Source organism: Thamnophis sirtalis, unplaced genomic scaffold (genome assembly GCF_051295495.1).
Source record: "Thamnophis sirtalis isolate CommonGarterSnake01/CBP01778 unplaced genomic scaffold, rThaSir2_p1.2 scaffold_5, whole genome shotgun sequence".
Classification (NCBI taxonomy): domain Eukaryota; kingdom Metazoa; phylum Chordata; class Lepidosauria; order Squamata; family Natricidae; genus Thamnophis; species Thamnophis sirtalis.
The window spans coordinates 77,886,794-77,903,256 of NW_028261385.1; the positions used below are offsets into that span (position 1 = coordinate 77,886,794).

A 16,463-nucleotide genomic window follows, 5' to 3' on the forward strand; every position below is an offset into this window, starting at 1 on the left:
ATCCAATGCCCAGCTTCCTTATAGAATAAATTAACTAAATTCTGAATGGAAAAAATGATCCCACTTCTGTTCACTCCTGCCTTTTCTCCATCTAGACTGGCAGTATGACGGATTTGAATCCAAAATGTTCCTAATCCTATTAATAGTTCATGTACTAGTCGTAATACGTTTTAATACGTTTGGTTTACACTCTTTCTCATGAAGGTATTCACAAAATCAGTTACAATAAATTGAAGAACCAGAATTTACAGAACGTGGAATATTTAACTAATATTTTTTTCTCCAAAACTATGTTTTTGGGGGATTAAAGATTAACTATGACAGTGATGATGAAAATGTACATAATCTGAACCAAACATAACAAACAAAATATATAAATTAGAAATATGTTAAATTTTTGGAGAGAACTAATGGACATTTAAGGCAGTTCAAAGAGTAGCTATAAAATATGTTTCCTTAAATAAACTTTCTGAACAAAACTAAGCATGAGACATAAATATTTCAAGACAAGATATTGGTTAAAATGAACCTATAGAGATCATTTTCTATTTACATTGTAGGGTAAGCCAAAGAATCCAGTCTATTCAGATTTATCAATTCTTAAATAAAATAACTGGTAATAACAACCAATTATATATGGGTAGTCTTCAAATCATAACCGTTTGTATAGTGACTGTTTAAAGTTACAACAGCACTGAAAAAGTGACTTTTGATTGTTTTTCACACTTATGACCATTGCAGTATCCCCATTCATGTGATCAAAATTTGAACCATGTGCAACTGGTATGTATTTATGACGGTTGCAATATCCCAGAGTCATGTGATCACTTTTTTGTGATCTTCGCACTAGAAAGTCAATGTGGAAGCCAGTTTCACTTAACAACCATGTTACTAACTTAACAACAGCAGCAATTCACTTAACAAGAAGAAAGGTGGCAAGAAAGGTTGTAAAATGGGGCACAACTTACTCAACAAATTTTGGGCTCAATTGTGGTCCTAAGTTTGAGGACTACCTGTATTCAAGTTAGAAAGCCCATTAAAATATGATTGATAATTTCTAGGACTATAACAGAAGATAAGGGAATCAGGATAAAGGATTTCATACTTTTACTTTGCAGCCCTTAGTGTAAAATGAGAAGGAAAATTGGTTTGAATATATGTGGGCATCTATGTGTGGTTGTGTGTGTGTGTGTGCAGTGAAGAGAGTGAATGTGCCTAAGATTCCACTTGCAATCACTCTTTTCATCCCCGTTCCACTACATCTCCTGAAACTCTCCAAGGATTTACTCTTGTATTTGGGGAATCATCTGGAATGGTATTTTGAGGAAAAGGGAAAGAAATAGGAAATACTTTTTCATGACATTATCAAATTGAATCAGAAACAATTCTGTAAAGATTCAGAATTACTTAATTACACATATCAACTAGCATGTTAAACTTTTCCCATCAGAATCTATTTCAAAGTAGCAGTTTCACTTTACTTACTCTGAAAGTAATTTTTTGAAAGAAAGGCGAGCTAAGTGTAGCAAAGTATAAGACACAGTTTTATCTTACCTCACAGAACATTTCCTAAATTCATAAATTCTACCCATGTGATTTCTCAAATAGTTCCTTTGGGTATTATCCCTTTTTATTACCCAATATCATATACCAATTCTTGTCATGTATTTTATTCCTAAAACCGTTCTTAATGTAATATAAGCATAATATACATTTACAAACTTCAAAGTGCCTATCCATTTTTGCTATATTGCTTTTTTCACATAGTTTTATACTTGACAGTGTATTAGTATTTGGCATCCCAAGTGCTTAACTCTAAAGTTCATTTGACTTAAATATGTAATTCAAAAGATGTTAGTTATTTTACAGTTAAAATTTTGACAAATTTAATCCTGGAGGCCAACTTATACAGATAATGAAGAACCCAAGATAGTTTAGGTGTGGAAATAATTAAAATTTTACCTTTGCCAAGTAATTCCCAATGTATCCTCATTGGCACTGGGGTATAAATGCCTGCCGTTTTGATTCATGGTCCAGTCACATATCCTCAGCTGTCAATTGAAACCTAGCAGTCAGATATGGATCGAGCAGTACTACAGTTTTTAGTATTTAAATGAATACATGCAAACTAGCATTTTATATGGTACAAACCTTACATCCCCAAGTAGTAGTAGTGGGGGGGGGGAGGAGAAACAGTTTTTAAAAATAAATTGTAAATTATTATAATGCAAGATAAAATTGTACACATATACAAAATGCTACATGAATATGCTTTTCTATTAATCAAAGCATAAAAGAACAACTGGAATTTAGCAATTAATTATATTATAAACTTAGCTGGAAACAAAGTAAATATTAATGTTCAATTTTAAAAGAAAGAAAATAAAAAGCACTTAAAATTATTCAATCTCCAGAAAAAAAAGAGAAAAAAATCAATATCTTTGAAAGCATGCATTTGGTGATACACAGATGACATGCAACTTATAGGAAAGGGTCCAAAATTACACGAAGATCTTATATTACTGTTCAAGAAGGAAAGAGGCGTTTGTAATAGAGGTTGATTAATTTAGGGTTACTCAATACAGCATCTCTTAACATGCACTGGTAAAATAACCTAGTTCTTAATTCAAGATAAAGCATTTAAAAGATTTTAAATACAAGAAGAAATGCATTACATATACGCTGAAATAAATGTTTCCCAGATCACCAAATCACCAGAATACTTCCTTTAAAAAATCTATCCATGTAACTCTACTTAGCCATTGTCTAGAAGTTAGCATTTTTTTCCTTAAATATCTAGTGATTATATTTATATCCGATAAAAAAAAGCCTTATCTAAACTTTTAAGAAAACAGAGATTTTAATCTCTATAAAATAACTAACATATCATGCATCAAAGAGCACCTTGAATTTAATACAATAATGTGACTATGATTAATTGTATATAAATGCCATTTCTTTCCCTCTCCACAATATGTAAGTGGCTCTAAAAGATCAATGTTTTAGTTTAAGCAGTGACTTTCATAGCAATTCAATTTATTGCACTCCTTTCCTGAAAAAAACATATGCACTGAGCTAAAGACTATCCTCTTGTCCTGACCCAGTGTGAAGACTCAGCAGCATTTCTCAGCTTCATCTTGCTGAGTCTTCAGAAAAGGAAATACAGATTTTTAATAACTGTTTTCTTAGCTATCAGATAATTATTTATTAATTTATTTAAATGTTTCTATATTTTCTGCTGTTAAATGAAATCTCAAAGTGCCTAGGAACTAAATAGACATGGAATCATTCAGTCGATTTTTTTTTTGAAGTATAGTAACAATGGCAGAAATTATGCAAAGAAAATGGGGTATTTTTAGAGTAAGTTTTATTGCTGACAGATATGCTGGGTACATTTTTATACCACTTCCCATAACTAAGTTTTTAAAAAAATAAAATAAAATCTAAATATTTATTTCATGATTTAAGATGTGTGCAGCCACTTATCCCTCTTGGAAATTTGTAAAATTGAACTTCTGCTGTATGTTTTCCATTTATATTAATCACCTTTTAAAAAAAAATGAAATACTTTATCTTTATGTAATAGATTTTAATTTTGTTTATAATCATAGTGTTTAATTTTTATAAACACTCTATTGTAGAATTTATTGCCTTGAATGTCCTGCAGGCAAAGAGGCAAGACAGAAATTGAACAAATAAAAGCAAGCAAGCAAACAAACACCGAATGACAGAAAGAGGCATGAATGGAGTGTGCAAACTATAGTTTGTTAATTGTGATCCAGCATGAGAGCTAAATTACAAACAAGCTTACAATAGTTGCTCTCCTGTTGAAGGATAGTACAGCTAGAACCAGAATATTGAGGAGCTTGTATCAGCTGAGCAGACTGAAACCATGTTTCCTGATGTTTTGAGTTCTAAAAAGTTGTTTGAACAAATATTTTGGCAAAGTTGTTCTTTAAGCATCTTCAAAAGTCTTTAATAAAAACAGCAATATATTGCTAATAGAATTGGACTTTCTGGCATTTGCAGAAGACAATAAGACCTGATTTAAACTTATTGAAAACACAAAACATATTTAAATGTTATTTGTAAACCCTTTCATATGAACTGTAGCATAGTTTAGAAATTAAAATTGTACTAAACAGATAAACACAAACATCCAGCAATATGCTGCCTGCGTAGTACAACAAGTAGTTGTACTACATTATTGATGCTGTCATCTTTAAAATGGTGATCATGTGTTGGAGGACCAACTTTTAATCAGCATGTAGGAGATCAATAGATATAAGAACTTTAGGCCATTTCAGCAACCCACAGCTAATACAGCTGCCTTACTTCTTTTTATGATAATCCAGTACATATTTCTACGTCTTAGGACACTACCTAATTAACACAAAATCTATCTAAAGTTTATTTTTGCAACTGAACATGGTTTCTCAGATATGGCCCACTTTATACACCTGACTCTTCTGCTCTGTTAATATCTGTGATGTTATCAGCTGAAGAGCAAAACAACAGATCCCAAAGGAATTCATGCACAAAACAAAAATTGTGTGTTTCCATTTTTTTCCTCTCTTTTATATTATATATCTTCATGTCTATGGATATTCTCAATCATCTAGGTCATGGTTGTCTCCAAGGTGCTTTTCCAAAAGGGAACTGGACTATCTTGGTTCTTTCCCTGGAAAACGTTTCATTTTTGTTCTTGAAAGCGAAATGTTTTCAAGAAAAAAACCAAGAAAGCCCAATTGCCTTTTGGAAAAGCACCCTGGGGACATACATGCCCTCATGTTACACATAGCACTTAAAATAATGCCCTGGAAGATCTTTTAAAAGGTTTGCTCCTTTCTGGGATGGCTTTTGTATGTGTACATGCATGTATACATGTGTAAAACATCTCTATTCATGAAGTCTTCCACATTGAATAAAATGTTCTCAGTTGGGGAATCCTTTTGAGATATCATTAAGAACTACTGTACTGAGAATATTGGGGGGGGGGGAGTCGATGCTAGAAGATTTGTTAAACATCTCCTTAAATCAAAAGACAAACTTTGTGGCTAGAGATGCATCTCAATATTTGGAAACGTGTGGTACAAATAATAATAAAATGGCTTCCATAACAGGACTGTCTTTTCACAAAGAACTGGGCATGGACAATTATAAAATGTTAGTTTCCCATAGGAGAACTAACCCCAGAAGATGCTCTCTCCAACCCTGAATGGCCTTTGTGAGACAGAAATGGGTTGTTGCAAATTAATATTGAATTAGCTCTCGATCAATTGTGCTTTCATGCCACGTTTTATAATTTTATTACATTAGAAAGCTAAGTATGAAATTATACCAAGCTAAATATGGAAACTGCAAATCAGAAATCGTTCAAACATGCAAGTGATACATTTTGTTAAGATCCATGAAAATATCTGTGAATGTTCCACAGAAATTATAATACTATGAAAGCTATTACGCTCCATATTGTTAAAGAAAATACCTACGTTATTATCTACTTTTTAGATAATAGTACAGGAGTTATACTGCCACCCGCTTTGCATACAAAGCAGTGCTAACTAAGAATATTCAGTCTTGAATCCCCAATATTATGTACTCAAAAGTAGCCAACAGGTTTTGATTTCTGTCTTTATACATTAATCCTTTGCACTATTTTGAAGGTCTTGCTTGTACTATCTCTCTATTTTAAAATACTTGGTCTAATCACAAATTAATGATTAACATAAATATATCATTTACTATTCCTAATTTAAATGAATTGGTTTCCTTCCACATTTCTCTGGATAATTCAAGTGAGTGTTTTAAAAATTAATTAGTTATACCAGAGCATGGTTTTTTTTTGTTGATTTGAGGAAATCGATAAACATTTGCATATTCTCATTGTTTGACTGAAATTTCCTTTCAATGTGTTTCCTTTCCAACAAGAGTAGGTAAAAGATGACCTCTTATTCATTTACATGCTTCTTTTGACAGTCATGTGATCAGATTTTACGTCAAGCTGACAGTTATGATAAGGCACACAATATGAGCAGTCAGATAGCTCATTTCCTGAATCTAAGTTTGTTTATTGTGGATCTTTTACTTATTGCCCTAAAGCAAGAAGGCTTATTATCTTGAAATTTTAAGACAACAGATTTACTTGAAACTACCTCTTCTGTTTCATTTATGTGCCCTGAACAAATTAACCACAGGAATTCATTCTTTTTCTAATTAATCATTAAAAAATAGAAAATTTATATTGAGGCATACTCAAGATCTTATATAATATGTATAAAGAGTAATTATTAGTAATTCTCTATTTTATAATATATTTTAATACCTGGGAAAGACCAAAAATACATCAGAAAATAATGCTAGGAATATCTATTTTCGTGTAGCAATAAATTCCATTTAAAGTTAAGCAGTGCAAAGATATTAAAGGTGTATAAATTTTGGAATGATTAGATAAAACAAATATATAAAATGATAATATTTTCAATATAATTTTCAACTACTATTTTATTTTGGCTTAGTTGTTTTCTTATTTGTTTCTTTTTTGTAAGATTCAAACATCTGATATTCACTATTATTATAAATCCTAAAGGTGTTTTTTTTTAAAGTTCATTTCCTGAATGAAAGGAGCATAGGGAAACTTGTTGGTAAGAGTAAATAAAGGATTTCTCTATTACTCTTGAAAACAAAATCAGATCTGGAATCCCTTCCATAGCTCTCTTAATTATATTGGTATGCTTCAGTGAAAAAATCCTTACACCAAGGATGATAATGCATTGATTATATTACATCATCAAGTGATGTAACATAATCACAATTTCATACTGAGTAAGGAACCACAATTTTATACTGGGTGGGAATATGTATAAAACAATCAATATTTAAATGTCTAGAAAGTGCTATATCAATGTTTATATCACTATTTGTTTTATCACTATTTGTTAAACAAAGTTAAATTTAACAATTGTAAGAGCTAAAACCATAGAAAAATGAATGTTCAGATTTATGATTTTAATAGTATTTTTGACTTTATAATTATCAATATATTAAGTTAAATTCTTTAAATAATAACCTGGTTAAAAATTAAAATGCATTGCTGATGCTGGTTCTCAGTATAATCTTTTAAATCATTTTGAGAAATCCAAACATTCCATCAACTCTCTGTAATAAATCGTTTTACTGGAATTTCTACTAAATTGTTATTTATATTATTTATAAATAGACTATTTATAAGAAAAATCACAAACAATATAAGCTGCTTAAATTTATGGTCATTATTAGTCTATATTTTGGCTTCTTTAACAACAACAAATAATAGCACTCTAGATTAAACCTCTCATAAATGAAAAGAATAAATCTCTACAAACCTCAATTTTGTGAAGCTGTGTATGTACCTATAAGAATATTTATTCCTAAAGGTTGAGTATATTAAAAGGAATTGTAAATGTTTAAAACACTTCTCTGGAACTGAAACCATTGGCTTTCTAATTTAGATTTTCTCTCAAGTAATATAAAATGATTGATTGCCTTTATTTCACGTAACTTTTGATTTTTCCTTCCATTCATCATGGTCTATTTTAACCTAAATGCATTTAGGATCTGCCACAGGAAGAGTGGTCTCTTTTAAATTGTTGTAAAGTAATGAAAAGACATAATAAATCAATCTTATTTATATCTTACAAAAGCATAATCGTTACTCTATCCAAGTAATTTAGACAATTTCTCCCTGGGAATCTTTCCAAATAAATAAATAAAGTTATATTGCATCGTCATTTCCTAAAGTTTTTAAGGAATCAGATGCATGCAAAAAGAGGGAAAGTAAAGGATTTTGTTTTAACTAGGCCTAGAACTTAAACTTAGTTTTAATTTGCACTACAAGCTTATTTTCTGTACTGCACTGCTTCTAGTTCAAGTAGCCCTACTTAGGGAATTCAAGGTATTCCCTACTTAAATTTCTAAGAATTACTTCAAATTCTATATTCCTGCATTCTGTTAATAGCAAGGATCAACTTATTGTAGGTCAGTGGTATCTTTAGCATGCAGAATTAAATAGCATTCTGACTCTGAACATGCCAATCTTTTATAAACCTACAGTTAAAGGTAAGAAACTATTAATGCCATAACTGGAAACTGTTTTGTTTGTTTGTTCTGCGTTTTGGAACTGTTTTAACAAGAACGTGCGCATGCACTGTTCAATATAAATTGTTCTGTGCACAGGCCGAACCAGGTGCAACCCACCTCTGATACACACCACATATTATTTCAGTTATATGGAAATCACTGTGCAAAACTCAACTGCCTGACTACAGTGTCAGAGTAAGAATAGTCAACCAATTTAGAAATAAATGGTTTTATTATTTTTAAAATATTGCATATCTGGAACGAACTTCATTTTGAATATCGTAACTACTACTAGTAATAATAAAGGCAGGACAGGATAAATTTTAAAAATCCATAATAGCAAGCAATGGTATTACTACAGCTCTGCCAATGGAAACAAGTCCAGGACACTATAGTTCCTAATTAAACATCACTTGCAATTTTAAATGTCTTGTATCTACTTATGTAATTAGGAACTATTCCTATTTCAGTTTCATTTATATTTCTCAATAAACCATCTTGATATAGTGTGATCTTTATCAAAACGTATGTATCATATAAGAAATGAACTGATTTAAATAGTTAATACATATTTAATATTTTAGTAACTTTCTTTGATGCTTTCACGAATAAACAAAACAAAATAAAACGCCAACACTTGCTATATCCAAGCACTTTTAAGATAGTGTGATTTAATATAGGGACAATTGCCTTTCAGATGTTTTAGACAACCACTTTCATAATCCCTTAATGCTGAACATACTAGAGAGGCTGATGTGATATAAAATCCAAAGTATTTTATCCTAGTCTATCAAATTTATGGATTTTGCTGATTTTGTGCTGTGGCCATTGAGTTGCAAAGAAATAGACACATCTTAGCAACTGAACAAGAAGTACAAAATACCATACTTCGGGCATGGAGGACAAAAATATTTCCAGATTCATCAGTACAGTACCCCACTATATCACAAGAAAGGTTCACATGAACAAATGCCCACCAAACTACAATGACTCAAACTGTATTCATTATCATGAACCATACATTATTTTTGGACAACTAGAATTCAATTTTATTGTATGTAATGTACTGTACATTGCCCAGAATTGCTTCTGTAAGATAGGTGGCCAAATACACAGAATAAATAAATAAATTCTTGTGTGTCCCTTATTAATCTCTCACTACCCAAAAACTATACTTTCAGTTTGGGAAAAAATATTTTTGTAGTAGATGCTCAGTATTAATGAGGTGTAATGTATAAAATCCTATTAGAAATGTAACTTTTATTAGAACCTAGGTAAGAAGAAAAAGATCTTCCATCACAAGCTATCAACAAAGCCCTTTAACCCTCATAAATCTAGGAATCAGGACGTTCTGCAATGTTATCTGATTACATCATTTTTCTTTTGGAATTACTTGATGCTAATGCAGAAAATTTAAATGTTTAAAACTGAAATGCTAAAAAACTATATAGTGAATCAATTTTCCTTGAATCTGACCAGAAATCTTTTCTGTTATTTTTAGAAGATAAAAGGTTTATCAGGTAAACACAGGAGGTTTCCTATATTACAGGCTTCATAAAGCTACTGAATCCCTTGGGATTCTAAAGTTCAGTGATAGCAAATAAGAAGGAACCTGTTGCAAATATTTGTATTTTTCATTGTTAATACCTATGTGAAACTTGCCCACCTGTTGCTGGTGTAGGAAGGAAGGGTCTCTTGGACTTAGTCCCACATATCGATTGGCTTGGGAGGTACCTGAAGCTGTATAGGCTGATTAAGGAAGAACAAAACATATTGATAAAGACAGAAACCTACCTCATATTATTCAAATATGAGAGACTCAAGAATTATGAAGCATGAATCTGGTTAAGTGCATAATTCAAGCCTGCCTATTGACTTCAATGGAATCTGCATGGAAATAGAACTACATTATCAATAATAAAGTTTTTAAATCATTTATTTTTTTTCCAGTTTCATTGAAGAGAAATTAATTAAATCTGATTCTCATCTTTTACCACTTTATATTAGAATTCTACCAGTGGAGGCACAAGCAAGATAAAAATAATCCTTAAACCTTTGTGTATGTATGAATGTAAGGTACATTGCTTCCAATACTATTCATATACAAAATGCAAATGTTGATTTAAGAGTCGTTTTTATGTGGCATTAATGGTTTTTCCAGGGAGAGCTAATTATTTTAATTAACTGGTAGAAACTATATTATTATGCTCCATATTCAAAATTAAGTACTTGTGAAGAAAAGACAACGTAAGAATTGATATTCAGCCTAGGACATGGATGTCATACTTGATCATGCCATGTGACATATTGTGATGTTTTTTGCCTTTGCGGATCCAGGGTGAATGTGGCCTGTGCATGATGCATCCAGCCTGCAGGCTGCCAGTTTGACACCGCTGGCCTAGGAGGTTCAGAGTCCTAACATTTTCTTCTGTTGAATCATGTGCGTGAAAAATAGAAGGTTACTTTTTGAATCAAGAATAAGTAAATTTCCAATGAAAGTCACTAACTGTTGATTGCTCAGGGTTACAGGTAGTCCTCAACTTACAACTGTTCATATAGTGACTATTTAAAATTACAGCATTTTAAAAAGTGATTTATGATCAGTCTGTTGCAACATCCCAATGGCTACAAAATTAAATTCAGACTCCCAGCAACCAGCACGTATTTATGATGGCAGCAAGGTCCCAGTGTTTATGTGATTACTATGTGTGATTTTCCCAACTGGCTTCTAACAAGCAAAGTCAAGGGCAGAAGTTGGATTCACATATTGAAGGCATGATTCACTTAACAACTGCAGCGACTTGCTTAATAGTCAATAATTGGCAAAAAAGGTCATAAAATCCAGCATGACTCACTTAACAACTCCTTTGCTGGTCCCAACTGTCATCATAAGCTGAGAACTAACGATAGTCTATCGACTGAAATTGATGGTTTTGCTCTACTTCCTAAATCTGAGACATAGTATCCATAATTTTATAATGATTTGACTGCAATAACCAAATCATTAAAGAATGAAAGGTGAGTATATAAAAGGTGGATTAATTTCAAAAATGCAGACTCACATTTTGCAAAGAATACATATATGGTTTCTTAAAAGAATTACTATTAAAAATCCACTGAAGAGCTACAATAAATGATGTATCTATAATGGGGAATGTGAATGTTCTTAATTTAATGGGAAGAATCATTTCAATACTTTTTTTAAATAAAATGTTTAAGAAAATCAACACTGACATGTAATACTTCGCCAAAATATATAATTACAGATAAATAAGTGTTGGTTGACTTTTTGTGCCTCAGATCTTATCATAAGCACTGATTTAATAGAATTAAAACTGAGTATATTCCTCAGTAAAGGTATATCTTGATACACAGTGAAACTCTTTAATAAAATAAAAAATATAAACTATAATCAATTTTAGATGTCATCTGTGCCATTTTTCTTACTACATTAAAAACATACACATTAGTGAAAAAATGAAATCTTCATGCAGAAGTAAAATTTATTTAAGTATATTTTGCTATTGTAATCTTTCTTCTCTTGAAGACCTATAATGAGTCCTCAAAAAATACTATTACAATGTTTAATGCTCCCTATGTGTCCTTAACACTATTTAACATATTATTTGAATAATGGTTCCTGAGTGCTCTGTTGAGATGGAACACGGGTGAGATTTAATGAAAACTCTACACCACATTCTGAACCACATTCCCATTCACTTCTGACAGATGTGGTACTTTGGATCATTAAAAACTTCTTTGCTGCTGTTGATAAGTATGTGTTTAAAAAATGAAAAATTATAAAATAAATCATTTTGAAACTATTACCTCATTAATTACATTATACTAATGTTAGATTAATCATAGCAGAACCAATCTAACTCTCTCAAACAGTGGTTATAGTGGTTACTATCAACCAAGAGTGAGCCTCTGCCAGGAACCTGGATGCACTGTATGTCAAAGTTAAATTTTAAAAAAATCCACAGGCTTAAAATCTATTGCTGGCAGAAGAATCTGGGATCTTTGCTAGAAAACAGCTTTTCTCCCATACAGGATTTTTGCTGTTTTAAGAAGTTGGGTAAGGAAAAATTCAACTCCTCTACCATTTTCTTAGTGGAATAGAAACTGTTTCACTTTCCCAACCCACACAGGATTGCTAACATATTTTCTGTTCTCATTTTAACTTTCCATTTCATTATCTACAACGAGTCATGGTGGCACAGTGGCTAGAGTGCAGTACTGCAGGATACTTCTGCTGACTGACTGCATTTGGCAGTTAAAATCTCACTAGGCTCAAGGTTGACTCAGCCTTCCATCCTTCTGAGGTCGGTAAAATGAGGACCCAGATTGTTGGGAGCAATATGCTGACTCTGTAAACCGCTTAGAGGGGGCTGTAAAGCACTGTAAAGCGGTATATAAGTCTAAGTGTTATTGCTATGAGTACATTTCAGACTTAGTTCAATTGGTATCATTTTCCTACTGGTTTAACAAGAAGGGATGTTAATCTATGGACTTTGATGTCACGCCCTGCATCTCTTATGACATAATAGCTATAGTTGCTGGGAGTTGTTTCAGCCACATTGGGGGGACCATGTTTCCCATCTGTCTTTTAAATATTTTTTATTTAAATGCTTATGCATGCCCTATCAAATCATCTGACATTAACACTGATTGTAAGTACTTACTAAATGAATTATAGTCAATAAATTAATGTTTGTTCTATAATTACAAAAATACATCTCAACTAATATAAAGGTTAATTCAAAGATTACTTGAACCATTTTATGAAAATAGTAAGCTGTATTTCCAAGTGGTGGCAAAATCAAGTGGAAGCAATGAGTAAGAAAATAAATGAATGTATATATTATTCAGTGTGAAAATTTTGTGCCACTATCCTCATATCACTAGTGACCATTATGCTTGACACTGTCCATTGAATAGGATATGGTAAGCGATTATAGCAAATGGATGAATTACACAATATATAAAAGTTTTTTTTTCCAGTAGACTTAATATGACTACTGTAATGTTGCATTTTGTTGAAATGATTAATGTTGGAATTTGATTCAAACAAGTTTAGAGTATTGATCTAAAACTGCAATTCCATTGAAGACTATAGGATAAGGGCACAGTTTTGAAAACAGTAAATGAATGAGTGCTAGGCAGAGGTTTTTAAATTTCTTCAAATATAGATATTCCAAAGGATTCTCATTATTCTAATGAATAAAAATGCTTATGATAATTGGGTCTAATGTTGTGGAACAATATCTGCTTTCAAGAAAGCTCTCTTAGGAGCAAACAGCTGGATCTCTTCCTTTCTCTGGATTTCAGATGTCAACAATTTTGCAGCTATAAATCTTGATTGTGCTTCTGGTTTTCAGAATGTCTATCTTAAATTTAAAAACTGAATGTGTTTTAATTTTCCATTGGCAGTTGTTGGTCAAATTAGTTATCGTCTTTACTGTGGCTGCTCTATCAGAAAGGTTGCAGAGTAATTTGACTTTTAATAACTGTAGAATACAGGTAGTCCTCAACTTACAATCATTTGTTTAATAACTATTCAAAGGTAGAACAGCACTAAAAAAACTGACTTGCAACTGGTTCTTGGATTTATACCTGTTACAGCATCTCAGTGGTCACATGATCAAAATCTGGGTGCTTGGCAACCAACATGTATTTACAATTGCAGTGTCCCAGTGTCATGTGATTGACACTTGCAATTTTCCCAACTGGCTTCCAACAAAGAAAGTCAATTGTAAGGGAGCCAGGTTCACTTAATGACTATGAGCTTTACTTAACAAGGGCAGTGGTTCACTTAACAAGTGGCAAAAATTGAGCACAACTCACTTAACAACCGTCTTGCTTAGCAATGGAAATTTTGGTCTCAATTGTGGTTGTTAAGTTGAGGACTAACTGTAAAACTATCGTGATATTATATTATTAATTGTGAGTGTCTGCTTGGTCAAATAGGAGGAAAAGGTGCCTTTTCTGGCCTGAATTGGAAAGTATTTTGATCCTTTGATGGACATTGATTTTTCCTAGGCAAAATACTTACTGGTTTCTGTAGGTGAAGATGCCTCACCTTCAGTGGATGTAGTGATGGGCTTAGTGTCTGTCATAGTCAAGGTCACAGGTCTCATCGTACTGTGATGGGGAGAGGGTGCCAAAACTGGAGTAAAATGGCCAGGCATTTTCCCTACTACTTGACCACTGCTGTTAGGCTACAAAACAAAACCAGAAGAATGCCTTGTGAAATACACATATAATGCCTTCTGTATCTTAGGGCTTCCAGAATTCTATAGCTGTAGAGTATCAATCTGACATACAAATCTTTCTTTCTGAATACAACTGCAGTCTTAATGTTGGTGTGTTTAAAACTTGTGCAACTTTTTCTTATGTACATAATTTTCTCAAGCACCTATTTATCAGGTAACAGACTCACTAGTGAAGCCATATTATTGATTCTAAATGTTTATCAACATCAAATAAATAAATAAGTAAAAAGAACCCAAATGTTATCACTAGATTCTGTTGATCTTATGTAGATGATTGAAAAATTCTAACCAATTGTGTAAAAAAAGTAAGCATACACCATGTTTTTTTGACATGTTATCTTCATTCAAACAATATATATTAAAAAATTGAACAAAAAAACTATGAAAAATAAAAACCACTTATTGAACCAAACTTTAACAAATATACTGTTTCCTTCTGCCAAAAGTAAGTGCATCCCTTGGCTTTTAATATCTGGCTCTTTGGCAGAAACAATCTCAAGCGGACATTTCTTCTAAGTATATACCAGTCTCTGACATAAGCTGGAAAAGATTTCTACTACCACCATCACCCCATGAATAAAAATTTCAACTGTGTAAGGAGTGTGTGTGTTTTTGAGGGGTTTCTTTAATGCACAGCGTTCAGTCCACAGCATCTACATGGGATTTATATTGGGGTTCTGACTTGGCCATTGCAGAACTTGTATTTCTCTTCTCTCCCCTCCCCCCCCCGGCTATTCCTTGGTAGATTTACTGAAATATTTAGGGTCACTGTCATGTTAAAGTTCGCTTTGCGTTGAACTTCAATCTTCTGACTGATGATCTCACATTATCCTCAAGCACTCTCTGATACAATGAAGAATCAATGCCTTTATGCAACAAAGCAGTCTGAACTATAATATTTCCAACACTATGCTTTACCTTTGGTATCAGGTTCTTCTGGTAAAATGCTGTTTCTGGTTTTTGCCAAGCATTTCTAGTGACAAATTTATGCTTATTCAAATTATTGACAAATAAATCTATCTTTTCCTCGTCTCTCCAGAGCACATGTTCCAGAAGTGCTGGACTTTGCCTAGATGTTCATGAGGAAACTTTAGCCTTGCCCTGAAGTTCTTTCTGGACAACAACGTTCTTCTACTGGGATGCCTTCCATGTAGATCTAATTTGTGCAGTAGACTAACAGTATACTCATGCACTTGGGACATCAATCTTGGCAACCACCACCTGTGGGTCATGTGATGAAATTCTGGGGTTTTTAGAGACTTCTTTCATATCTTGTGTTCTACTCTCAGACTAAATTTGCTGAGATAGGGCAAATTTCTTCAATTCTAGCAAATTGGCAGGTATTTGAAATCTTTACTTGTTAGATGATTGTACTGTAGCTGGCCAGTGGGATGACTGATGTCCAATTGTTTGGAGATCATTTTAAATTTCTTCCCATAGGAATCACTAACCTCCTTTCTCAAACCCTCAGATGACTCTTTCAATCTGGTGATATTGCACACTTTAATAACAACAAAAATTAAACTAAATGTTTGAGGTTTAAATAAGGCAGGTTCCTTCCAAATCCTCTCTAATGAAGACTTTATCTCATGCATCTGATCTAGCTCATCTGATTCTTATTTTAGGTATTTTCTCTAGAAATTAAGTGCATATCTACTTTTTCTACATTTTGTTTATTTAAATTACACCATGGACTGAGGTATGGTGCCTCAGTGACTTAACGATGCTGGAGATGATATCTGTTCCAGTGATCTGAGTCCTGGCATTGTGTGGCGGGTGTGAATTCCTGTCACTCGCCTCAGTTTCTGTCCACCTAACAGTTCAAAATCATGTTCTGAGTGATTAGATAAGTAGGTACTCCATGCAGTAAGTCAGATTCCTGTTGGTTTGGAACCTTGTCACTTGTGACACCCGCTTACAAGGGGGCTCTTGTGAAAGGAAGGGGCCTTAGATGATACTGCAGGAAGAGACGCTTGTCTTACTTTCTAGTGTAAAGCCAGCTAGCCTTCCTGTGGCGCACTCTGGGAAGCATGAAAGCATGTTCTAACACCACCATATGCTAATACCACC

At 32.8% G+C, this 16,463-nt stretch overlaps 1 protein-coding gene across 4 annotated transcripts in view; it reads right to left on the bottom strand.

Moving 5' to 3' along the window:
* Window positions 1-16,463, bottom strand: part of NFIB (nuclear factor I B) — a 209,826-nt gene that overhangs the window by 20,090 nt on the left and 173,273 nt on the right. The window contains exons 9-11 of one of the 4 annotated variants that reach the window (XM_014052912.2): window positions 14,174-14,339; window positions 9,785-9,867; window positions 1,963-2,051 (exon numbers count right to left, since the gene is read on the bottom strand). In XM_014052912.2, the coding sequence (XP_013908387.1) occupies window positions 1,963-2,051; window positions 9,785-9,867; window positions 14,174-14,339 (338 nt within the window). The remainder of the gene's footprint in view (window positions 1-1,962; window positions 2,052-9,784; window positions 9,868-14,173; window positions 14,340-16,463) is intronic. The other 3 variants (XM_014052913.2, XM_014052914.2, XM_014052915.2) reach the window with 3 other exon arrangements.